We start from the raw sequence: 25,937 nt of genomic DNA, 5'->3' as shown, positions 1-25,937 counted from the left end.
GGAGACAGACAGAGATAGAGAGAGAATGAGAGGTGGACCGAGACTGTACATCACTTCACTTTAATAACAGTGCTCCTTAGACCAGTTCACAGAACTGTCATTTTAAAGCCAACACCCTTACCCAGCACCAACCAGAGTGCTCTTGCAGTGCCCCCCCCCCCCCCCCCACCTCAGCAGGGCCAGCCAGAGCCAGGTGAGAAGAGACAGTGGGTGAGAGGACTGAATGGGGAAGATCCTGTCTCCATGGGCTCGGCCCTGCCTTGACCCCATCTGCCCAGAAGCCACAGGGCCAGTGGCTCCTCTAGGGAGGCACCTGCCCCTGCCTGAGAGCACATAGAGAGGTGGTCCCAGGGCATCCCTGAGCATCCTCTCAAAAGATGTGCACAAGAGCTGGGGAGGGAAGAGGGACAGAAGGGCAGGCACCCAGCTGCTGCCAGCAGCCTCTTCCTCTCCGACTCCATTCCCACACCCCCCAGCTCCCCCACCTGCCCAGCCCAGCCCCACCCACTCTCCTGTTACTGAGGCTCTCTGTTGAGGAACAGGGACTCCAAATGAGGCCCAGCTCCAGGGACTGGCCCGCAGCTGGTGACTGTCTGGTGTGATAGGAGGTCCGTGCCTTCTGCATTTGAGGGTGCTGCTTCTCCTCCATCTAGTGAACCTGCCGGAGACCCAGGAAACATAAGGCTGGAGGAGCAGTAGGACTAGGGGAGGGAGCCCTGGGCTGACGGTGGAAGGAGCCAGACCTACGGCACAGCCCCATCACCTCCCAGCCCAGTAACATTCATTCTAGTAAGTCTAATAAGTCACTTCACCATTCGGAACCTTGATTGCTACTTCTATCAAATGCAGCTAAAAATATGTGCTTGAATGAGAAAGTGGGTGCATATGTCCCCCGTAAGTTCTAAACTGTATTACCAACTGACAGTGCCTGTGCCCAACCCTGCAAAAAGATGCTCTTTGTCATCACGCCCTGTATTTGTAAAGTTCTGTATATATATAAATAACACACAATCTTAGCCCTCCCGCTAAACAGAGGAAGCTGAGCGCCCTGCCCAGTGTCCCACAAGAATTAATCCCTTGCTGAACCCAAACTGTGAAATGCCTGGCTCTCTCCATAGTACAGGAAATGCGGGCACGGGCACTCATCACCGCCTTAGAAACCAGGAGAAAACACGCACACGAAAACCACGCGGACCACTTGCTAACCACTCGCTAACCAGCGTGGCACCATGCAGCTAGCTGCTCCTGGTCTTACCTCACTCACTCATCGCAGGAGCATTCCAGGCAGCTGTGGTGCTATTACCAGGAACCTGAAGCTTGCCAGGGTTAGGGATTTGCCAAAGCTATCACAGTAAATGGCAGATCTGGGCTACGAACCCAGGTCTACTCTTACTCAGTTAATACTTCAATTGATAGAAATCCAATGGATTCGGTGTTATAAGCATCACTTCCTTCTCCCACTCTAGGGAACATTCTCCAGCCCTGAGCAGAGCCCAGGTCTAAGAGGTGAAGGTCACAGTTTCTAAGGGTTGGGACCTTTACAAACTCTCCTGCCTCACCCCCACCTCCACACTCACCCTCGCCGTGTCATGGATCCAGTCCAGGAACTCAGCAACCTTGGCGTAGACACCCGGGTGATTGGGCTCCGCACAGCCACGGCCCCAGCTGACCACCCCCACCAGGTGCCATGTGTCCCCATCTGGGCACACCAGGGGTCCCCCGCTATCCCCCTGAGGCCATAGAGACACACAGAAACAGGCCATTAGTCCTCCCTGGTAGAGGGAGCAGACCCTCCATTCCCAACCCCTCCTGCTTCCAGCATGGGATCTCCACTTGCCTAGCCCCCCCTTAAATCCTTAGCACACAGTTTGACTTGCCCAGGCACCCCTCCTCCTAGAGAGGCTGCTCAGAGCAGGGGCCAAGCCACAGCAGATCCCCCCAATTCCCGCCCTCCACTTTGGTCCCCCTCACTGCCGTACCTGGCATGCATCAGCCCTCCCGTCCATGTAGCCGGCACACAGCATGCGGGGGGTGAGCGCCCCGCTATACATGCAAGAGCTGTTGCAGAGCTGGGCGTTGAGCAGAGGCACCATGGTGTCCTGAAGCGTATCTGAGTTGTGGGCTGCGGGAGGTAGACGTGGAGATGGAGGAACACAGAGCCAGGCCACGGAGCACAGGGCAAGGCCACGAAGACATGACGGCAAGAGGGAAGGTGGTTAGAGGCCCCGGAGACACAAGACCCAAAGAAGGGAGCCCAAGGTGGGAGTTGGGAAGGAGGCACGGGGCTGTCAGACCAAGAGTGAAGAGGGGGTGGAACTCACATGCACCCCCCCCACACCAAATGCTGAGGCCACAGCACTCCCAGGATGGAGGGCGGCTGTGTGAAACACCTGGCTTCAGGGGAAACTCAAGGAATGTTCTCCCAGAAAGACCCAGGCAGGGTAGACGAGGTCCCCAGAGATGAAGAGGGCTGGTACTGCCGAATGGCTGGGGAATGGAGGTGGGTAGTGGAGGTGCCTCACCTGGGGGCGAATGTCCCCCCACCCTCCCACCCCTAGGTTCCCTGGGGCCCTGGGAGCTGACTCACTGTGGCTGGGGTCCGTGTGGCCCCAGCCAGACACCCAGCAATGAGAGCCCCTTGGAAAATCTTGCTTCTCAGCTGGCAGGCACACAGCACCCACTGTGTCTGTGGAGAGGCACTCAGGCTCAGCTTCCCTTCCCTACCACCTCACCCTCAGCCTGGGGGAAGAAACAGGGCTGGCGGGTGCTCCTCACTCCCTCTCAAACCACCCTGGCTTCCAGCCTCCACCAACCAGGCCCCCACGGGGCCCGGGGGGAGGGGGGGGCAGGTTGCACACTGCACCATGTTGGCAGGGAGGTCACCATTCACAGAGGACAATGCATAAACTGCCATGTGCATGATGTGCATGGTACCTTCTAGGCTGGGCAAGGTACACACTGCACCCCCAACCTGGGGACTGAGAAAGAGTGGGAATTCCTTCTGGGTGCTCATGCCCAGCTTCTCCTAATGAGGATTCATTTTGGATTTTCCTTAGGGTGTCTGATCCCTCTTGGGGCATTGTTTCCAAAAGCGTGTGGCAAGTCCCACAGGTCGGGCCCAGACTTGTTGTTCTTGATAGCACAGAGACGTGCCATTCAATAAACACTAATTCACATGGGGAGAAAGGATGTCCTTCTCAATGCCTTCTGTCCCTCAAACTGTACCAAAGAGAAAGATTCCATCGAGTGCCCCTCTGTGGCTCGCCCAAGGCCTGTCAACCTCCACCTAACACAGAGGGGGCCGGCCTCACAGACTCAGGCGCTGCGAGTCTGCACAGGGCACCTCGCTGGGACTGGAACGCTATCTAGTTTGCATACTGTGTTTTGTTTTGTTTTGTTTTTAGATTTATTTAATTATTCATGAGAGACACATGGGATCACACCCTGAGTCAAAGGCAGATGCTCAACCACTGAGCCACCCAAATGCCCCTACTTTGCACATTGTATTTTTCCGGCTGTTACTTTGCTACGAGTAAGATGGGTTCTCCTAGGTAGGTAGTAACCTAGTTCCCCTTTCAAATGTACTTAAGTCAATTTAGAAATATTAACTGCTGGGATGCCTGGGTGGCTCCATGGTTGAGCGTCTGCTTTCAGCCCAGGGTGTGATCCTGGAGACCGGGGATTGCATCTTACATCAGGCTCCTTGCATGGAGCCTGCTTCTCCCTCTGCCTGTGTCTCTGCCTCTCTCTCTGTCTCATGGATAAATAAATAAAATCTTAAAAAAAAAAAAAAAAAGAAATATTAACTGCTGAGCAACAGCTCAGAGAGTACAGGTCAGTGGTGGAATCTGTGAAAGGCAGGCAGCAAGCACCCTGATCTGGGAAGCCTGAGGCTATAGGCGGTGGTGGGAGGGAGGAGCATAGAATGCACGCGAGTGTGTGCCTATGTGCACGAGTGTGTACATGTGAGAGAGTGTGCGCATGTGTACTTGGGTGATGACCACATGAGTGTGCACACGTGTGAGTGCACGTGTGTGTTTATTGGTGAGGGTGCATGCACACGGGTGTGTCGGCGGAAGGGGAGGCGGTGCTCTTCCAGGGCAGCGGCTGTGGAGAAGCCAGACCCGGAGTCAGGACACCAGGCTCAGGAACTGTTGGCTGCGTGATCTTACAAAGAGTCACCTTCCTTGCTAAATGTCACTGCCCTTCTCTGTTTATACCTGCCTCATCTACCTGGCAGGGCTGTTATGAGGACCAGGGGGAAATAAAGCCTATTAACTGTAATGTGCCACACGGTGGCTGGGACCAGGGGCCCGCCTGGGGACAGGGGCCGAGCAGCCTATTGGTAGAGCGACAAAGAAGCTCTGCTGGGGACTTTGAGGCAGGTCCCACTTGCAGCCCAGCTCTGTAAAGGGCCACACAAGAGCTGGTGCAAGCCTAGGTCCAGGTGATGCCAAAGCTCACTGTGGTCCCCAAATGAACTGAATGTGTTAAGATTTATACCCCTGGGAGGGAACCTCAGAAATGAGCTAGCCTCCCTGCTCCCCCTGCCCTCCCCAAGGCCTGCCCCCCTCACCACAGCCGGCAGTTTGCTAGCTTGCTCGCCCCAGGGCCAGCGCCTCACCTGAGAAGTTGAGTGGTGTCCGGAGCCGCAGCAGAGCGATGTCGTAGTCATGATTCTGGGTGCTGTAGAGAGGGTGAGGGATGATCCTCTCCACCACAGCCCCCTGGTGGGGCCTGACGGCACTGTGGCTGACCAGCCCGGCATGCACCCGCCAGCTGGACAAGCGGAATAGCCTAAAACTGCACACAGGAGCCATGCTGAGCCCAGGGAAGGATGGGGCAAGAAGAGGTTGGCCTAAGTGAGGTGGCAGGTGGGGGAAGCTGGCCAGAGAAGCCATTAGCGGATGCCCCCATCACCAAGCTGGGAGCTCCGAAAACCCGGGGACTGTGACTCCCAGTGTCCCTGCAGCAGCTGGCAAGACACTGGGCATGCAGCATGTGCTTAATAAGTGTCTAGAACTGCCAGAGAAGTCAGATACTGTGGGTGATCTCAACTCCCACCCTCTGTCCTGAATAACTATCCTCCATGTTTTATAACATCAAAGAGGCTTGTGTGATAGCCTAACTGTGAGGCAGGAAAACTTCTAGGAGTCCTGTCTCTCCACTTACTACCTATGATCATGGGGAAGTCACCCCTCCTCTCCCAGCCTCGGTCTCCTCATTGTAAAATGAGGAGTGCTTATCTGCCCTGCCTGCTGCCAAAAGAGGCCCAAAAAGATCGTTCACTCATCATTCATTCCTACGCTGCTCCAACCAGTATTTATGAGGCACTTATTATATTCCAGGACTGTTCTAGGCCATGGGGACATGGTAGTGGGAAAAAATCAACAAAGAGACTCAGTGGTAAACAAGATGGAGAGTCTCTGTTCCCATGGAGCTTCCAGTCTAAAGGGGAAGAAAGGCATTAAACAAATAATTACACGGAAGGTGATTTAATTACAGCTGTGATAAACATTAAGAAGCACAGAGTGCTGTGAATGTGAGAGCGTTTGAAAAACTTCAAAACTGAGCAAATATAAAGAACCAATCTTTGTATTAATGCAATTCATGCAGAGCTGTTCTTGGCATGGAACGGGGAGAACTTCACAATCCGAGCCTCTCAGAACGGGCATGGGGCAGCAGACAATTCGACGTGGACGTTATACAGGACATACCGACCACCAAACAGAAAAGGGCCCCCAAGGCCTCTGCTCCCCAGCGGCCCCTGAGACTTGCCTGTGCATGCAGTGTGCAGCGGTCACCACCCAGCGCGGGGCCAGCACAGAGCCCCCGCACGTGTGCCGGGAGCCCAGGGCCACACTGGCCTGCCAGGGCCAGCTCCCAGGAGCCACGGCCTGCCCGCCGACTATCCGGGAGGCCAGGGGCCTCGCCCCACACTCTGCAAACCGAGAAGCAGGAAGGAGATGGTGAGCGAGGAGGGAGGTGGGTGTCAGCATGGTCCTAACTCCGGGAGTGTGAACAGCTCTCATTTATCACTCCTGCCCCTAAGTTTGGGGGATGGGATGGTAAAAGTGCTCATGACACATCTGTCTGCCCCATCAGGGGTGACCGTGCCTGCATTGTCCATGGAGCCCCAACACCTAACAAAAAGCCTATCCCACAGAAGGAGCCAAAATGGACAGGTGGCTGGAAGAGGAGAGGTGAAGAGATGCATATACGACTGGGGGTCAGACGACAGGAGCTCCAGACTGTCCCGCATGGCTCTGAGTTTGCCAACTTCCTTTGTCTCTTGGAGGTGTTAACCAGTTAGCAGCCAATAGTAATCCCTTTGGGGCCCTCCAGATGAAAGGGGGCGGGAGCTTCCAAAGTCACAGCAGGTAGTGCCAGGAAGTGAAGCCAGGAAATCTGCCTAGATCAGTGGCTGGTGGGGGACAGGACAGAAGCTTGGACGGGGCTCTGTTTTGGGGCAGACCTGTGTCTGTAAGAAGGGGACCTGCAGGCAGAGGGGCAGGTGGCCAAGGAGCTCCACCCCAGACCCAGTTGAGCCTGTCTGTGGGGCTCTCCATGCTTAGGACAGTGGGGAGACTCCTTCCTCCCACCGCCACCTTCCTGGACCCAAGATGTGACTCACCAGAGCATCTGAGGGAAACGATTAGGCCAGAAGCACAGCTGTCCCTACAAAACAGAGGTGGCAGCAGGAGGTTGGGCAAGGCCCCCCTGAGGGCATGGAGGCCATGGGTAGCTGCCAGATGGAGCCAGAAGAGGCCTCTGGGGCAGCCCCCCATCTGCTTCCTGCCCCATCCACACCCCTAGTCCCCTCCCCACAACAGGTCTCCAGGTCGGCAGTGCTACTCTGCTCCATCAGCCCAGGGCACCAGCAGGAGCTTGTGGCCCTTGAGGGCTGTCTTGGGCAGGGCCCTAGGTGACAAATTGAGTATTTGTAGATAGGAAATCTAGCTGTGCTCACTGAGGGCCCCTGAATAAACATGTGTTCAGGGGATGGATAAAGGAGGAATGAAGAATAGCATGCTTCGCCCCATGCCCTCCCTGGGCTTACTCTGTTCTCTATCTCCAGCCCTTTGCCTGGCTGACACATCCTTGCCCTCCTCTTCCTCCTCCTTCCTAGCAAATCCTAATCCCTGCTGGACCAAAGCCCTCTTCCCTCTCCTACTCATCTCTGGCTCCAGCAGCCCAATGCCTTGATCCTTCTAGTGGCCCAAACCCACAGTGCTCTGGCTCTCCTGGAAGAGTCCGTCCCTACTCATGTGAACAGAGTTTGTGATTTCTGACTGGGAAATGGTCCTCTATGTCCTACTTCACACAGCCAGTGTCCTCACCACCAGGCTCCCATGACAGGAAGATTTTTGCTGAACCGTCCGCCAGGGAGTAAGGGACCTCACTCAACCTCCTCAGAAGCCCTACCTGGGCTGCCACACCTCCTCCAGGAGGCCTTCCAATCTGGGAGAGAGCCACGCAAACCCCTGGGAGCTGTTGAGCTTGATGTCAGACAGGTTCACTCCCTTGTGGTGAGTGAGTCTTGGCAGAAGAGAGGAACAGAACAGGAAGAAACTGGTTTACACTGCAGCACGGGAGATGCTAGAGTCATGATCAAGATGTGCATGAGATACAATCCATGCAGCAGTACAGTCACTGAACAAGACTTTGACAATGACGTCTTCTGGGATTTCTATTTGTTACAAAGCAGGGATGTTCAAAGAAGAGACAAGCTGGGGCACGATCGTGCCCAGAGGCCAGGAGATGGCCAGAATGACCTCTTGCCACTTCCTGATCACTTTGATGGGGACAGGCAGGTAGAGGTCTCCAACTCTCCTTCCCCACCTCCCCACCAGCCCTCCGCCCTCCCCGACCCCAAGTGGGAGCCCTGGCCCCACTTACCTGAGATGCCCGAGGTTCTGACAGATCCTCAAACCCAGGGCGGAGCTCCAGCCCTCGTAGCAGACCAGGAGCCAGTCTGGCCGTGCCCTCACCTGCACTTCCAGCAAGTCCTCCGTGTTTATCCTGAAAGATACTGAAGGCGCAGCATGAAAGTCACATCCTGCCTGCCGCAGGATGGAGGGGCAGGGTGGGCAGGGGGAGCTGGACCTGGCCATCTGAGACTGAAGAGGCCTCAAGACAAAGCTTCTAGGTCACCCAATGTCAGGCTCCCTGTCCCCCATGGCATCAGGCTGGTTCTAAGAACAAAATAACCCCTATTTGTGCTGCATTCCAGTTTTGTGTTTTCACCAAGTGCTTTTAAACTGCTCTGTCGCTCATTGTCACAGCAACCCTGTGGGGTGAGTGTGACCGTCTTCCCATTCTGCAGAGGGAAAACTAAGGCATGGAGGGTTAAGAGACCTGCCCCAGATCACAGATCTGCACGTGATGGATCCGGGACTTCGGTCCGGGTCCTCTGGTATCAAATCTTGCGGTAATACCAATGATGGTTACCACTGAGCATATGCTTTCTCCAGGTTCTGTGCGAGGCTCCTTTCCACATTAGCTTGTATTATTCTTACAACTTTAAGTAGTAAATAGTCCTGTCTCCATTTTACAGGAAGGAAACGGAGGTCCCAAGAAGCAGTGTGCCCAAAGTCACACAGCTAGCGAAAGGCAGACTCCACGCTTATTCTAACTTCTATAACTGATTCCAGCCCCTGTCTGGGAAGATGATCTTCTGATCCTCGGTGGCTCATGTTTGGTGGGGAGAGAACAACATGAAAGGAAGGTAGGGGGGTGGGCAATGTGCAGTAGGTGAGGCCCCTGCTGCCTACACGCTTGCTCCCCACATGCACCTGTTCCCCCTTCCCATCCTGCTGGCTCACTCTGCCCCAAATGACAAGTTGCCATCCCTACTCCCCACCTGGGTTCCTGGCCTGGGGTCCTGGCCCTGCCCCATTCCCCAGGTAGTGCTGAAAACTCCACATCAGAGATGGACTTTTCAAGGCTGGACCACATCACTCCCTTCCCCCAGAAGAAAAGCCACAGATGCTGGCAGTGATGTCATGGCCTTCATTCTGATACTCTTGCCCCTGGCTGGAAGTGAGGATCCCAGAGCTGTGAAGGGGTTTGGGGCTGGGGTTGGGGGGCAGTCTGCAGGCTTGGGGCTGTGGCCTACCTGTTCTGGGGAGCAAGGGGAGCAGGGCTTCCTGACCGCTGGCCTCAGAGCAACCCAAAGGCATCTCCTCATCCTGCAAGGTCCCGGGAGTAGGCTGAGAGGCTGCTGGCCACAGATACAGCACTTCAAAGGACAAGGGTAGGAAGAGGGTTACAGAGAAGAGACTAGGAGAAGGGAGGGACTCCCACATGCAAGGGCCAAGGGACAGAACAGAACCCCTGTAACAGAGGGAGACAAAAGCAGCTGCCTGGGGACTCCTCATGAGCCACCCAGCCTTAGACGGGTCCCCACCTACCACACTGAGGAGGGGCATAGCTCACTCTCTCCCTCTTGCTCTCTCTCTCTCTCTCTGACTGGGAAAGATTTCTAGAGAAAGTCTGGCTTGGGCTTCCCTGGGTTATCCATTCAAGTACCTTCCACTTCCCACTGTAGGACTAAAGCATTCTTTACACTAAGCCTAAATCCCTCCTGCAGCCTCTCCATCCCTTCTCCCCTGCTGTCAGTTCAGAGTAGGTGAGAAAGATGCTCTTGTCCTGTCTGCCTCTTATATCGGATTGTATCTTCCAACAGGCATCCCCCAGACCCAGTTCCTCAGCCCTTCCCAGAGCACTGATGGGTCCCAGCACTGACCAAGAAGCCACACGCCGACACTCGCACCAGCCAGCAGTGCCAGGGCCCCCAGCCCCACATAGCAGCGCCGCCCTGAGCACCAGCACCCCAGCGGAGAGCCTGTGGGAGAGGCTAGAGGAGTCTGTGTCCCACCCCTGCCTGCCAGCCCCCCTCTGCCCTGAGGCACTACCATGGGGCCAGTTTGCCCCACTGCACCTGCCCATCACCGCCTGCCCCATCACTCCTGAAGCCCACCGAGCCCAGTCAATCCCCAAGCTGGGAACAGAACACAAGCAGGTCTGGGATAAACAGTGAGGCAGCCTCTCACCATCAGTGACTTGGAGCTGTCCCAAATGTAGGAAGATTAGGGGAATGTAAGAAGATTACCCATTCACTGTCCCCACCCTGTCATTCCCCTATAGCCCAGTCTGGCCTACAGGGTTGCTGCCGGGCCTCCGGCCTCTGCAGTGGGTCTCCTGGCTTTGCTTTGATGATCCCAGGTCCTGGGGTCTCTTCTGCATACTGAGCCTCCATGTCAGCTTGGCCATCTGGCATCAGGCTCTATGGAAATAACCATTGGTCACTCAGCAGGATCTCCACACCAAGGAGAGAAGAAAGAAAGAGAGCTTACTTCTCATCAGGAAATCAAAAAAGGCTTCCTAGAAAAAGCAGCCTGAAACAGTCCCTCATAGGTGAAATGGGCTGGACTGGACATACATGAGCTTTGGGTATTCCAGGCAGTTGAAGAGGCAAAAGCATATGGGTGGGAAAGCATAAAGCAGAGTACGTTATATGTTTGCCTGACGTTCATGTGCCATGAAGGGAAGAGTAATGGAAAATAAGATCTTGGAAGAAATATCAGACCAGCAGTTCAAAGCTAGATCTATGTGCACTTAACAGCTCTCCAAACTTCAATCTTCTCATTTCTAAAATAAGAGTGATAACCACTACTACCCAACAAGCAACCTCCCTCCTCTAGTATCTTATCTCCATTCACTTTCCAAGTCAGAGCAATCCTCCTATAATCCAAACATAAGCAAGCTAATCCCATCCTTAAAGTACCCAGTGAATCTTCATACTTTTTATGAAAAATCCAAAGTCCTGTGGCCTGGCCCACAAAATCCTCTGTGATCTCACCCTTCCTTGCCTCTCCATCGCCACCTGCCAGCATGGAACCCAAGATCATACTAATACACATGCCAGTCCTCAGGGCCTTCACGAGTTCTCACGCTAGAGACTTTGCACTGGCCTTTTACCCACGGGGCTGACTCCCACGACCCTTTAAGACCAGCTTAGATGTCACTTCTCCAAGAAGCTTTCTTCAATCTAGAAGGTACCTGTTGGGTCCCTATATTGTGCTCATTTACTTCTCTTTCTCTCTGTCCTTCCCCACTGGACTAGGCTCCCAGAGCCTAGCTCAGGGCCCACCACAAAGTGGGAATTCAGTGTGTCCACTGAATGAAAAGAAGGAAGGCAGGCAGGTGGGGAGACCACAAAAGATTATATGATCAAAAGGGTTTTATAAATTACAAAGTACAATGCAAATGCTAAGTATAACAATAATATTAATAAGAAATATGTAAAAGCTATGGATCCTTTCTTTGAGGGACTTAGGACACAGTAAAATAGATAAAACCTCTTAAAAGTTAAAATAACTCCAGGGGCACCTGGGTGGCTCTTTCAGTTAAGCATCCAACTCTTGATTTTGTCTCAGGTCATGATCTCAGGGTCATGAGACTGAGCCCCACATCAGACTCTTTCTCTTAAGATTCTTTCTCTCTCCCTCGACCCCTGTCCCCACCTCCACCCACCCATGTGTGTGCATATACTTTCTCTCTCTCTCTAAAAAAAAAGTTAAAATGACTCCCATCTCCCCTGAAGACCACAACTTACCCTGTCAACACCTACAGTTATACCCAGTGATCATAAAAACCTGAAACACTGACTCCAAGACAATGTTGGCTTACATGGGATTTCCATGTGTCACATGGAATGTTCTTGTCACATTCCTCAATCCTGTTCAATTGAACTTCATGCTCCTGCCCCTCTGGCTGGGAGAAGAAAAGGACTTTGAAGACTCATCCAGGTCAGTCACTTCTAAATCACCCTGGGAACTCCTCTATTGGGACTGTGAACACCCTTGCCAGTACAGCTCACAAGTAGGGCAGCAGCCCCAACTTTCATATGAAGCAAGACCCCACTCCTACCTCCCATCACCTACACCAGCTACAGCCCAGGATCTGTAGGGCTGGACCTCCCCCCAACAAAAGGGCTTGCTTCTCCACAGGAAACATGCAGTCTTGGCTTGCCCCTTACCATAGATACTCCTTGTGTCTAAAGATGAGCCTCAGGGGTACAAGCAATGAAACTGAAGAAACACAAGTGGGGGAGAGTGACTCAAGCACCCATAAGAAAGCAGAGAAGTGGCAACGGCATTTGGGATTTGGGTTTCTTCTCTGAGAATACAGTTTCTCTTTTTTTTTTTTTTTTTTTATGATAGTCACAGAGAGAGAGAGAGAGGCAGAGACACAGGCAGAGGGAGAAGCAGGCTCCATGCACTGGGAGCCCGACGTGGGATTCGATCCCGGGTCTCCAGGATCACACCCTGGGCCAAAGGCAGGCGCCAAACCGCTGCGCCACCCAGGGTTCCCCAGTTTCTCTTGAACCGACATCCTTCTGAGCAAAGTGGCAATGCTTGGTCTAGAAAGAATTCTAGGGCATGCCCAGGATTTCCTCCTGTCTCAGTATCAAGGGAGCTTGGCTTTCAGTTCAGCTTCTGGACTAACTAGCCTCACCCCAGGAATTGCTCTACCTCAAAACCCACATGTTTGAGCTTATGCAGTAGCCTGGAACAATGGTCAATAATGCTGCAGGATCTCCTGGTCCTCTTTTTGAATAGCAGTTCAATGTAATTATGATTTGCGAAGCACTGTCTATGTGCAAAACACTTGGATAGGCCTACAGGAGATAAGAGAAAAGAAAAGTCTGTCCCTGGAGAAATAAAGAGAAAGTTGGCCACACAGGGCCCCCTCCAGGATCTAGCCCTTGCACCAGAGCTGCCAGAGGAGGCTCTTTCCACTTGCCTAAAGTCCCCAGGGTGGGGGCAGGGAGAGAGAAAGAGAGAGAAAGAGGCCAGGTCAGGGATGCCCCAGATGCATGCACGGCCTTACCATCTGGGTCAGTGGCACCGAGGTAAGCCCTCAGGGTCTGCTAGCCAGAGTTCTGCTCCTGTTCTTGGATCAGCACTGATTAAATAGCCCAGCCAGCTTGGTTGGAGGGTGAGGTTTCCCTAGTTCACATATGGGCCCCTCCCTGTATCCTCCCCTCTACACACACACACACACACACACACACACACACACACGTGCCAGAGAGACAATCAATCTGCTCAGAAACCATGAATAGACCCTTGTTGCAGGAGAGGGGGCCACGGGCTGGGCTGGGCAGCCTCAGCCCCTCCCATTTGCTAACTAGAAGCTTAGAAACAGAGAGAAAGGTTACAGGGAGGAGGGGAAGCCAGCTACTGTTGCTTAGCAACCAGGTCCCTTGTGCCAAACAGTGTGCCCCATGCATGCTAGCACAATTCCCCCTTCCTGCTGACAGGACTGTATCGGAGGGACGGGTAGAGGATTTTTGGAAATGTTTCTGAGCCCTCTGGATCACATCTCATCTCTGTGTGGGTTGGATTTCCCAGCAGTTTGGGGTTGTCATCATGTTGGAATCGGGATGATAATGAGGAATCTCTGCCATTTCTGTCCTCAGGGCTACACCTGTCACCCCCATGCTGGGGAGATGGGGCCTCTCCACCCAGCTTTCCTGGGGGCAGTTACTACGGGAACCCTCAGCGCCATCTTGCTTCAAAGCACAAGTGGCCCAGCTGAGCCCAGGGTAGGCCAAACACACCTGGGAACCACATCTCTTCAGGGAGTCGTCAGAACAAGGATGAAAAAGGCTTGTGTGGTTCCCCTCCTTCAATGCTATTCAGAGATCCCTCAGCTGGACCAGTTAAGAATATAGGCTTTAGGGATCCCTGGGTGGCGCAGCGGTTTAGTGCCTGCCTTTGGCCCAGGGCGCGATCCTGGAGACCGGGGATCGAATCCCACGTCGGGCTCCCGGTGCATGGAGCCTGCTTCTCCCTCTGCCTGTGTCTCTGCCTCTCTCTCTCTCTCTCTCTCTGTGACTATCATGAATAAATAAAAAAAAAATTTAAAAAAATAATTTAAAAAAAAAAAAAAAGAATATAGGCTTTAGAAGTCAGGCCTTCATCTAAGTCCCATTCTGCTTCTTCCCTTCCTTAGCCTCACCTATACAATGAGGATAATAGTACTTACCTCATAGGATTGACGTTGGATGGAAATGAATGAGATAATTGAATATAAAGCTCCCAGTCTGGCATCTAGCATAGTATCTACTCAGTAAATCTTGTCTGCTATCATTACTATTACCACTGAACCCCATCCACACAGGTTTTATTTTTGCTGTCTATTTCCCTCACACAGTCAGTCAATTCTGAGCTTATGGTAATCACACAGAGCTCCCACACTTCTAAGACAATGAAGAGACAGAGGTCAGCTATGAATCATAGAAGCAGGAGAGAACTGGTCGCTGGCGCTGAGAGAAACCCCTGGTTAGGCTCTGAGATCTCTTAAAACAAAGACCCCTCAGCTTACAAATATGCATGCTTACCTTGTGTCCAGAACGAGTTTGGGCATGGCGAATGAATAAGTCACAAGCGAGGAAACTGTAAGCTGAGAGAAGACATGGGAGCAGATATAAATAACTGTTATTAGTGAAAAGTGAAATAACAGAGGAATGAACACAGAGGTATAGGAAGATAAAAAAATAGCTGACTCCTTTGCCCAGAGGACATGGAAAAAAACTTCATAGTAGAGGAGGCATTTGAGCGGTGTTTTGAGAAATGAGAAGGCAATCATATAGAAGGGCATTTCAAATACACTACAGGTGATATCAGTGAAAATGCCAAAGACCTCTGAAAATTCTCTTCTCCATAAAAGCAAGGAGAAAACTGACAAAATAATTATCAGAATCAACTTTTTAAAAGTCTGGAAATTAACCAAAGGCTTACAGCAATGTGGAAATCTTGGTAAGAACAGTGAGCTTTGTGGCATTTTAATTTGTTGTATTCCATCACCCTCTCTCCAGCTCTGAAGTAGTCTTAGAAACTAACATCCCATAGTCACATGGAAAACTAAGGGCAGCCCCAGTAACTCAGTGGTTTAGCACTGCCTTCAGCCCAGGGCATGATCCTGGAGACCCAGGATTGAGTCCCACGTTGGGCTCCCTGCATGTAGTCTGCTTCTCCCTCTGCCTGTGTCTCTGCCTTTCTCTCTCTGTGTCTCTCATGAATAAATAAATAAAATCTTAAATAAAAAAATAAAAGGAAAACCAGCAGCCTGGCACCACAGGTAGAACAGGATGGAAGTTCCTTCAAAGTCTCATTTCCAGAGAGTTGGCATTATTTGAACTGTCTGGAAGATCCCTTTATGGAGACCATCTTACTTTGACTGGACTTTGAGCTTACCCAGTATGAACAGCTTTTTCCCTAAGATTTGTTGAAGACAATCAAAGACAGTTGTTGAATTTTATGGCTGCCTAAGACAATGGATAACGGTTGGGGCAAACAATAAGCTAATCAAAAAACCTTTAAAACCAGGGGAAAAGGTGTCCACAGAGGCTTTGAAAGGCTCTGAAATATTCCAGAGAATCTAGAAAGCAGGCTCATGCACAGGAATGGCACATACTCAGGGCTGTGTACATATTTAGGAAAGACTTCGGAAAGGTCCTAGGCTCTCATCTCTGGCTAATCTTGATATTCTGAAAAAGAAGGAAGTGAAGGCTAAGGCAGAGTTGTAAGCTTTCTGGCTGAGTGTTGAAGGCATGCCCCCAACATGCCCATAGAGTCCTTCTGCAAAGAGTGAGAGACTTCTTGGTTCTAGGCATCAAAGGCAAACCTCTGTCCAATCTTTAGCTGACCACTAAGCTAACTGAGAAGAGCCATCAGTGGCCACACATGACAAAGAATACAGGCATTACAGAATTCATTCAGAAAAGTAACTAAACAAACAGCTAAACAATAAACACTAGGGAATGGGGAGAATCTGATTTCCAGAGTTGATGTATTATATTATTTATTTATTTATTTATTTTAAAGATTTTATTTATTTATTCATGATAGTCACACAGAGAGAGACAGAGAGGCAGAGACACAGGCAGAGGGAGAAGCAGGCTCCATGCAGGGAGCCCGATGTGGGATTCGATCCCGGGTCTCCAGGATCACGCCCCAGGCCAAAGGCAGGCGCCAAACTGCTGCGCCACCCAGGGATCCCTATTATATTATTTAAAACCCAGTTTTCAACAAGAAATTGTGAGGCACACACAAAAAATAAGAAAGTATGGCCCATATACAGGGGGAGAAAATGGAATCAGTAAAAGGTTCTGGTTCAAGATACTGAATACAAGGCTCCTGAATTCACTTCTTTCAAGACACACCAAATCTATGGCTACACGGAGGGCAATTCTCTCTGAAAGAGTGACTAGCTAAGTGACTCTTACAATAGGGCTAACAAGGAAATATCCACATCATAACTGGCAGGGAAGTTTGAGACACTCTTGCCATAAACTCTACTCATGGCACAGCAACATATAATCAGGAGGGAACTTAGAATTTTCAAGTTCTCCCTAAGCATTTGAAGCCCACATCTTGCACTCCAACTTTTAAGACTTCCATCTGAAGGACAGGCTCCCAAACGCCTTGTTCTGAAAGTGAATGAAACTTGCATCCATGGTATCCACTATCAGGTCTGAGCACCTTATTCACCTTATAATTCATATAAGTTTTAACACAGTGACTATAGTCTGTAACAGTGCAATATATAATTAAAATTTGCTAAGACTATACAACTTAAATGTTCTCACTAAAAAGTAAGTAAATAAATATGTGGGATACAGATATGATAATGAACTAGATGAGAGGAACCCTTTTACAATGCATATAAATATCAAATCATTAAGATGTACATCCTAATTTTACAACCATAATTTTGTTAGTCATTAAAAAAAAAAAAGAATGTGTTTTAGATTAAGCTAGGACTGGCCTTTTTTTAGCCATCCTTCTCTGATTTGCTACCTAAGAAGGCTCTCTTCTCTTTCTCTCTCTACTCCTTCCTTCCCAGGTGAGCTAAGTACCCTGGCTGTTTCCTTGGTTTGAAGAGGATACCCACCTCTAAGGTAAGGTAGCAGAGGCCTACAGTACAAACTTTAAGAAAGCACTCACTAGTAAATGGAGTGTCAGTACTTGAATATCCTAAGAGTAATGTCTCCTTAAATTTTGTGCCCTGGGGTGCACTATCTGAAACCAACTGAAGCATGACCCCTCTGCATGAAGGTCCTGGGATCTCTATTTTTACCATGGTGACTCATATGTATCCTGACCCAACTCCCCTTTCTTCCCCCTGACAACTCGACTCCCAGAATCATGTCTACAGATAAGCTATGAATCATGAACCTTGAAAGTTTGCTTTCTCTCCTAATTCAGTCACTATTCTCAAAAACAACAAGGGCCTTTCTCACTTGTCCTTTGGACAGATCACACTGTTGTATTTCTCCTTTGTCCAAATGGAAATACCTGAGTTCAACTTATACAGAATTCTCAGAAAGTTTGTTGAAAGAATCTACCATTTATGCTGCAAGAGGTTGGAGGCCATCCAAAACCAGGTCTCCTGACATCTGGCCTGGATTTTCTCCCATTCCTATCACACATACACACCCCACAAGTCATATGTTCATAGAACAGGCAGGCTCAGAGAGAAGTTCCACCTATGGACTACTGCTCTAGCCAGTGCCTGTGGAGTTCCATCCTGCTCATAATCTTCTCTTCCTGACTGCCTACCCCACAGATTTCAGACTTGCTTAGATAGCTCTGATAATCACTCTCTCTTTCTTTCCCAGAGAAAGGAAGTTTGGTGCTCTCTGTGGAGGTTGTGAAAGCATGCGTGGGATGAGATGCAGGATCAAGATTCTGAACAGCTCTGTACATCCTTTCAGTGCAATCCCATTCCTCTCTTTAAAAGCTTCATCTTTACCAAGAACACATCTCTCACTCTCATCTAGCCTCCATCTGCTGCACAGTCCATCTGTATGTACAATATCCCCAGGTCCCCTCAAACAAGTCCCACTGCCTCCCACTGGGGTTAATTCAAGCCACCAGACTCTCTAATGCCATCCCACAGCCTAATGAGGCCCAACTATGTATCTCGTTCCCTCCAGCCCTCTGGAGAGTGGTTTTCTCAATGAAGAAATTAATGATTCCTAAGTCTAATATAAGAGAAGCTTTAACGTGTGAAAATTGGGAAAATGCGAGATCCAGTTAACTTATTCCAGACCATTACTGTGTCTTAATAGGCAGTGAAGAAACCCTGTCTGTTGCCATTTTTGCTTGCTTTGAATACAAAGAAATAGATAAAAGTGTATTTAGAATGAAAAGAATAGCTATGTGGTCTCATATGGTAATCAGTTGCTTAATCATTAGCATACTGCTTTCTGAGTACTCTCTTCTGTCTTATTCTGACCAAAATCTAAAATAGAGGATGCCTAAGTGAGTGTGGAGGGCAGCCTCTTCAGAAGGGTCCTGAAGAGGCTAGAGATGGCCCCTACTTTCTCTTCTCCCCTCACTCCCCCTTCTATCCAGCAATACCCCACTAGCAAGAAGTTTGACTCTTCCTTGGCAAATAGAAATCTTGAATATCTTGGGGTCACCTTTGCCTGCTCCCAATTCCTGGCCTTCCATCCAGTCATTCAAATTGGACATCTCACAGATCTACCTCTTCTTCTTCCAGCTCCACAGCCACCACCCTAAGCATCCACAAGCATCTTCCCCAGAATTACTGCAACAGCTGCCCAAACGATCTCCTGCTTCTTGTCTATTCCATTCTAATCAGTCTGTGTCCCTTCACTCCTTTTGAGCAAATCTAGATGTTCAACTATCAATATGGAAGGATAAAATAAGTGAAATGGACTGCCTCTTCTTTTCTACTGTGCTGCCAAAGTTACATTTTCTAGAGCAAACCTAAAAATATTAAAAAACCTTCATAGATCACCATAGCTCCCACGATAAAAGCATTGATTCATGTGCTCATTCATTCATTCAACAAGTGTTTTGCAGGTTCCTATCAAGTGCTAGGCACTTTTCTAGATTCTGGAAGTAGATCAATGAATAAGTCAGGCATAGCCCTTGCCCTCGAGGAGCTTATAGGCTTTTACTGTCAAGCCAACAATAAGAATGCAATCCCTGATGGAGGAAGAACAGGGTATAAAGGGTACATCTAACTTGCACCCAGGGTATCCTTATCATGGCAGAGGGTTTTTCCCAAGTTTACCTAACATACTTTTCTAGTCTCATTGTTTTTCCTCCCCTTTAACCTCCCTCCCATAAGCCAGTCACTAGCTGTTTCCAGAATATCCCTAGAATAAACCATTGCACCTTTGTTCATGCTGTTTCCCCATTCCTGAAATGCCCTTCCTCCTTTAACTAATTAATTATTGTAGTCCATCAATCAGCCAAAATGCATTCATTGAGAATGTACTATGTGTAAGGCACTGTGCATATACTGAAGATAGCAATACTGAGCAAAACCAGACACAATTCCTGCCCTAAAGAGCTTACTATTTCATGGGAGGAGACACACATGAATCAAAGGACCACAAAAGGTACTTATAGCTCTGAAAAAGTGGTATGAGAGAGAGTTACAAGGTACTAATGGAAGCATGTAACAGAGACGTGATTGAGTCTGAAGACTCGGGAAGGATGTCTCCAAGGAAGAGATGATTCAGATGGGATCTGGGAGGGGGGGAGACTGCTCCAGGCAAAGATAACAGGCAAATTTCCCTTGGCATGAGAGTGTCTGCTGATACCAAGGGACTAAAAGAAGAGGAAGCCGAGAGCGTAAAAGAGATGATGTGTGCAGAAGCAGGAGCAGTGGGTAGACCAGATTAGGCAGAGACTTTAGAGCTAAGGTAAAGGTCGGTCATTATTCCCAGAACCATGATGATCATTTTTAAAGATTTTATTTATTTGTTTGAGAGAGAGCATGGGCAGAGGAGTAGGGAAGGATAGAGGGAGAAGCAGGCTCCCCACTGAGCAGGGAGCCCAACAAGGGGCTCCATCCTAGGACCCTGGGATCATGACCTGAGCCCAAGGCAGATGTGTAACTGACTGAGACTCCAGGCACCCCATGACTACCATTTTTAAAAAGCAGCCCAGGCACATAATCAGATTTCCACCATCCTTTAAGACCAAGTTGAATGTCCCTCTACCTCCCCCAATAGCCCTTGCACTAGTAGCTCATGAATCACATGCATGTGGGACATGGCTGAGGGCTAATTGGTGCTAAGCCCTCAAAATCAGGGACACTCTATCTTCATCTTTGTCTTTTCTGCTGCACACAGTGTCAGGCACGTGTTAGGTGCTCAGTAGAGGTTTGTTGAAGCAATCAATCAACGTGTGCAGTTGCCAGTCTGTTTTATTACCTTTCTTCCACCATCCTTTCAGTCAAGAAAGTTCTACTCACCACACCCCACCCACTCCACCTGAGTTCAGACTCCTGTGATCTCTTGCTTTCCAAACAATCTCCCTGCCTTTCTTCTCAACCCCACACAACCCATCTTCCATGTGGGTTCCTCCCTAAGCAAAGGTCAAACCAGGCCACTCTGCTCCTTATATAAACCTTCACTGACACCTCATTCCTCTCAGGGTCAAATACAAATTCTTTAGTCTAATTATTCAATGCACATCATGATCTAATCTCAAACTAATCTTTTTGGCCTCATGTTGCATTGCATCCTTTCTCCTTCTGTACCTTATATTCCAAGTATAGTCAAAGTCCTAGAATATTCCTCAAGTAGACCGCCACCCCCACTTCAACTCTTCGCTTAGCCTGTGCTCTCAGCCTAGAATGTCCTTCACTCAGTTTTCATAAGGAGAAAACTGCTCAAGATACAGCTCAACAGCCAGCCCATCACCAAACTTCTCGCCTAATTCCCCAAATCCAGAATTAGTGGCTTCTTTTTGTACAGGCATACCTTGGAGATATTGCTGGTTCAGGTCTAGGCCACAGCAATAAAGCAAATATCACAATAAAATGAGTCAAATGAGTTTTTTGGTTTCCCAGTGCATATAAAAGATATGCTCACACTATACTGTAGTTCATTAAGTGTGCAATGATAGCATTATGTCTAAAAAACAATGCACATACCTTAGTTAAAAACATATTGCTTTAAAAATGCTATCAGCTGAGCTTTCAGCAAGCTATAATCACTGATCACAGATCACCCTAACAAATAAAATAATAATGAAAAAATTTGAAGTATTGCAAGAATTACCAAAATGTAACACTAAAACTCTAAGTGAGCAAATGTTGTTGGAAAAATGGTGTCATAGATTTGTTTGATGTGGGGTTGCCACAAATCTTTAATTAAACAAAAAAATACAGTATCTGCAAATTACAATAAAGTGAAGTGCGATAAAGTATGTCAGGGCACCCAGGTGGCTCAGCGGTTGAGCGTCTGTCTTTGGCTCAGGGCATAATCCTAGGGTCCTGGGATCGAGTCCCACATCAGGCTCCCCACAGGGAGCTTGCTTCTCCCTCTGCCTGTCTCGGCCTCTCTGTGTGTGTCTCTCATGAATAAATAAATACAATCTTTAAAAACAAACAAATAAACAAGGTATGCCTGCAGAGATGGAGTTATTCCTAGTACTTTACCCAGGAAACAGCCCATCATCTCCTCTGCACTGTACTGTCCCTGCATCAGCCACTGTGGCAGCCATAAAAAGTGAGAAGGACAGAAAAAGCAGCTCTCTCCTCCCCACGCAGGAGCATGCATTCCCCAGAGGATAGCAAACAAGGCCTCCGTTGTTCAAATATTCAGACAAAATATTACCCAAGTTGTATTCTAGAAAATGATTTCTAAGCCTACAAAGATCTGTCCATCGTTTCTGGCTGATTTCTCAAGTTCAGAGATAAAATACGAAGTTTGTAATTCACATGCTATAAATAAAAGTACACCTGCCTCCCAAATTGCTCATTTTGTTAAGCAACCACTTTTTTTTTTTTTTTTTAATTTCGTTGAAAGCCATTTATACTTTGGGAACCATTCACATTTCTACCTAAGGATTTAGGCTTGTAGAATACACAGCCGGGTCTGGACTATGAGAAGATTTTCCCACATGGTGAGTTGGTGGTGTCACCACTGGACAAAAGGACATTATTCATCCTGCTTTAATTAAGACAAAAAGGAGTAACAAAAAATATCAGTCGTAGGGTTCATTAAAAATAACTGCAATGTCTGCTGTAGTTCAGCAATAGCCATCTGACACTTTAAGTCAATGTTTAATGACCGATAGGACTGTAAACCTTTGTGACTTAAAGAAAATAGGTCCCTCTCTCCAAGTGCCACCTTCTTGGAAATCCACATTGTTACCCACTGGTCTTTCCTTTCTTCTCCTAAGACTGGCTGTCATCCATCATCTGAAGCCCATTCAGGCCTGACTGTGCATCATGCAGTTGGGGGCACCACACTCAGTTCTCTGCCTTCTTGGCATCTGGTCCAGCTCAGCGCTCCACGTGCAGAACACAGAGACCAGTCATGACCTCAGAAATACGCCCAGATTTCTGTTGGATTTACCAATCCACATACGCAAAATGAGAGTTTTCTTCTTTTTCACGTGGGCTTGTGTAGGGGCAGCTCCTTTGACGTTTATTCTGTCTTGGTGACCATCCTGGAAAGTCAAGGACTTCTATCTGCATTTGGCAAGTGACCACACTCAGAGGGCAGAGGAGCTCAGTGGTTTGCCCACGTTCATGCTGCTGGGCCAAGTGACTGGAGCAGGAAGAAAATCATGTGTTCTGATCCTGCTTCCAGAGCCGCCCCCCACAGCCCCTTCCACCCCGTCTCCAGGGCTGCCCCGCCCCCCACAGATCTGGGAAGGCCAGTGAGAGACTGACAAGATGAGGACCCCTTGAAGGGAGAGGCAAGCCTAAGACTGGGTTGAGGTGGGGGAGACAGGGAGAGGTTTGGGGAACCATATCAGCTTGGATGGGAAGGTGGGAGGGAAGGGTGGAAGTGGTCGACAAATCCAGCATCATCAGCCCAGGAAGGTTCTGCAGGGAAGGAGATTTTCAGAAACCCTTTCTTTACATTATGGGAGAACTGCTTTGATGTGTGGTAAGGTGAGGAAAGAGGGGAATGAAACTGCAGGGTCTTGCTTTTTTTTTCTGGTTCCCATTTAATTTTAAAAGATACATCCAGGGGCACCAGTGTGGTTCGGTGGTTGAGTACCTGCCTTCGGCTCTGGTAGTGATCCTGGGGTCCTGGAATTGAGTCCCACTTCAGGCTCCCTGCATGGAGCCTGCTTCTCCTTCTGCCTGTGTCTCTGCCTCACTCTCTTTGTCTTTCATGAATAAATAAAATCTTTTAAAAATAAAATAAGGGATGCCTGGGTAGCTCAGCGGTTGAGCACCTGATTTTGGCCAGGGCGTGATCCTGGAGTCCTGGGATCAAGTCCCACATCAGGCTCCCTGCATGGAGCCTACTTTTCCCTCTGCCTATGTCTCTGCCTCTCTCTGTGTGTCTCTCATGAATAAATAAAATCTTAAAAAAAATAAAAATAAGAATAAAAAATAAAATAAAAGATACATCCTGGGTGGAGACCCCAAATGCCCCTTCAGCTCTCCTCTCTTTTTCCTGCCAGAACAGGAGCAAAGTTCCTGGGGCCCGGGGCTGCATAAAGATGCCGGGAATCAGCAGTGAGCTCTGTCAGTCTCGCCTCTGTCCTCTGCCAGCCTGTGAACTGGGGTTACAAAGCAGCTGTCACAGTAACTTGACTAATTAAATTAGAGCCCACTGAATGCTTTATTGACCTGAAACTCACTCCAGTGAGCAGGCCCAGTTAAAAGGTGACTATGTTCATGGCTATGAGTTAACAGATTAAATAAAACAGACAAAGATAACGATGGGCAAGAGGAAACGTCCTGTTACTGTAAACAAAGTGTGTGAAGCACAGCTGCCAGGGTGTGTGACATGTAGATGTGTCTCGGGCATGAATTGGGGTAAATTGTGGGTTGCCCCCCCCCCATTCAAATACCTCTGTTGAATGTGACCTTATTTAGAGAGAGAGACTTTATACAGGCAATCAAGTTTTAAAAGGCCATTAAGATGGGCCCTAATCCAATATGACGGGTATCCTGAAAATTAGGGGAGATTTGGATAGAGACACATCAAGGGAAGATGTACAAAGAGACAAAGGCAGAAGATGGCCATCTACAAGCCAGAGAGATGACTGGAACAGATCCTGCCCTCACAGTCCTGCCAACACCTTGAGTTTGGATTTCTAGCCTTCAGAACTGAAATAAGACATTTCTGCTGTTTAAGCCACCCAGTTTCTGGCATTCTGTTATAGCACCTCTTGCCAACTAATACATCTGAAGACATATGAGAGGCAGAAAGATGCCTGGGTGAGGACTTTTCATAAGAACAATAAAAAGAGCACCAGCTCTGAACTCAAACAAACCTGGGCTGGGACCCTGACTTCCTATTACCAGCTGTGTGCCCTCAGGCAAGACACGTAACCTCTCTGTGCCTTGATTCCTCATCTGTAAAACAGGGACAATAGTATCTTCTTTGGGGCATCTGGGTGGCTCAGTGGTTGACCATCTGCCCTCGGCTCAGGGCTCAGGACGTGATCCTAGGGTCCTGGGATCAAGTCCTGAATTGGGCTCCCCGCAGGGAGCCTGCTTCACCCTCTATGTCTCTGTCTCTCTCATGAATAAATAAATAAAATCTTAAAATAATAATAATAATAATCTTCCTCAAAGGAGTGGTTTTAGAATTAAATGTGAAAACACAGTCTTTGGCTTATACAGACTCAGGTTGCACACGGCCCCTCAGCAATTAAGCACAGTTGCCCCTGTAAATTCTGACCATCCAGCAAAGACTGATGATACTGATCATGAGTCCCTTTTGTAAAATAACTACAAAGTGCACATTACCTTGATTATTACCATGCCGTCTACGGGATTCTGTGAACATTATGATGAATGCTTCCCATCTTGATTCCTTCTGCCTCACTGAATTTATTGCACACTTGCTCTTCCTCCTGTCTCTCTGACTAAAGACTTCAGCTTCCTGCTCCTTGGTCCTCCTCCTTCATTTCTCCTGCCAGACTTGGAACAGAAGGGGAGTATGCTCAGCAGCCCCCAAGGCCTCTCTCCCTCATCACTTCCCTCTCATGCTCATTTCTGGAGACAGCCATGCAGACTTTGCAAAAAAATGTTTTTGTTCCCTGCTTTAAGAAAAAAAAAAAAAGCTTGTTACTTAAATCCTCCCACTTCCACCCATAAATAATCATCATTGTAATAAAACCAAATGGAAAAAAAAATTAAAAAAAAAACAAATGTAAAACCACTTCCAGTAGTAGTAGTAGTAGTAATAATAATAATAATAACCTCAACAACCCTGTTTGTTCAGAGTAGTTGGCAAACTGGCTGTTTTGGTTAACTGCCTGCCTGTTCTATTTAAAAGTTGCCCCCCCCCCAAAAATAAATAAATAAAAAATAATCAATGAATCAATAATCAAAGTTGCTCAATCAAAGTTGAAGACCCATTTTCAAAGAACTAGAATATAAATCACAAATGCTAAACTCCAAGTACACTTGGATGGTTTCATCTTCACCAGTCCAGGAGGTTGCAGAATTTGGCAGTGTTTCAGGGCTTCAGTTAGTGCCGAGGACTCCTGGATAACAAGAACTGAGGGTATTTTGTGTCTCTGGGTGGTATAAATCCTAAACAAACAGGCTTTTAAACATATATGCAGGGACACCTGGTGGCTCAGTGGTTGAGCACCTACCTTTGGCTCAGGTCATGATCCTGGGGTCCTGGAATCAAGTCCCACATTGGGCTCCCCACAGGGAGCCTGCTTCTCCCTCTGCCTGTGTCTCTGCCTCTCTCTCTGTGTCTCTCATGAATAAATAAGCAAAATCTTAAATATATATATGAATATGAATATGAATATAAATATGTATATATATATACACTAATATCCACTCACAGCCTAGAGAAGAAGTCCCCCTGGGACCCAAAATCAACCCTTTCCCATGTTAGAGGTCTCACGGGTTACTTAGAAGGACAGTCCAGCCCA

General features: G+C 48.7%; 1 protein-coding gene across 5 annotated transcripts; it reads right to left on the bottom strand.

The window, feature by feature from the left end:
• Window positions 1-44: 44 nt before the first annotated feature.
• On the bottom strand, window positions 45-25,102 carry TMPRSS5 (transmembrane serine protease 5). 5 transcript variants are annotated; one of them, XM_025465485.3, is made up of 14 exons: window positions 24,790-25,101; window positions 14,414-14,475; window positions 10,165-10,288; window positions 9,749-9,847; window positions 9,119-9,241; window positions 7,900-8,032; window positions 7,426-7,539; window positions 6,635-6,678; window positions 5,779-5,941; window positions 4,625-4,803; window positions 2,588-2,686; window positions 1,980-2,122; window positions 1,578-1,730; window positions 45-658 (listed from the first exon to the last, which is right to left on the bottom strand). In XM_025465485.3, the coding sequence occupies exons 1-14, from the start codon at window positions 24,827-24,829 to the stop codon at window positions 650-652; spliced, it is 1,485 nt and encodes a 494-aa protein (XP_025321270.3). In that variant the 5' UTR covers window positions 24,830-25,101; the 3' UTR covers window positions 45-649. The 5 variants fall into 5 exon arrangements, with proteins under 5 accessions (XP_025321270.3, XP_035572341.2, XP_035572340.2 ...); XM_035716448.2 differs by lacking the exon at window positions 2,588-2,686 and having other exon boundaries at window positions 24,790-25,102; XM_035716447.2 differs by lacking the exon at window positions 9,749-9,847.
• Window positions 25,103-25,937: the final 835 nt, after the last annotated feature.

Source organism: Canis lupus, chromosome 5, assembly GCF_003254725.2.
Source record: "Canis lupus dingo isolate Sandy chromosome 5, ASM325472v2, whole genome shotgun sequence".
NCBI classification, from domain to species: Eukaryota; Metazoa; Chordata; class Mammalia; order Carnivora; family Canidae; genus Canis; species Canis lupus.
The sequence above is the reverse complement of the archived record's forward strand: the minus strand, read 5'-3'. Positions and strand labels throughout refer to the sequence as shown.

What these genes read in the sequence shown, in the direction of transcription:
- TMPRSS5 (XM_025465485.3), bottom strand. Translation starts at nt 24,829, where the DNA reads ATGTTCACAGAATCCCGTAGACGGCATGGTAATAATCAAG. An exon ending in GGAGGCCCGGCAGCAACCCT is followed by an intron (nt 9,848 to 10,164) that starts GTAGGCCAGACT and finishes CCTCTCCCACAG; the next exon opens with GCTCTCCGCTGGGGTGCTGG. An exon ending in CCACACGGACCCCAGCCACA is followed by an intron (nt 2,123 to 2,587) that starts GTGAGTCAGCTC and finishes TACCTCCCGCAG; the next exon opens with CCCACAACTCAGATACGCTT.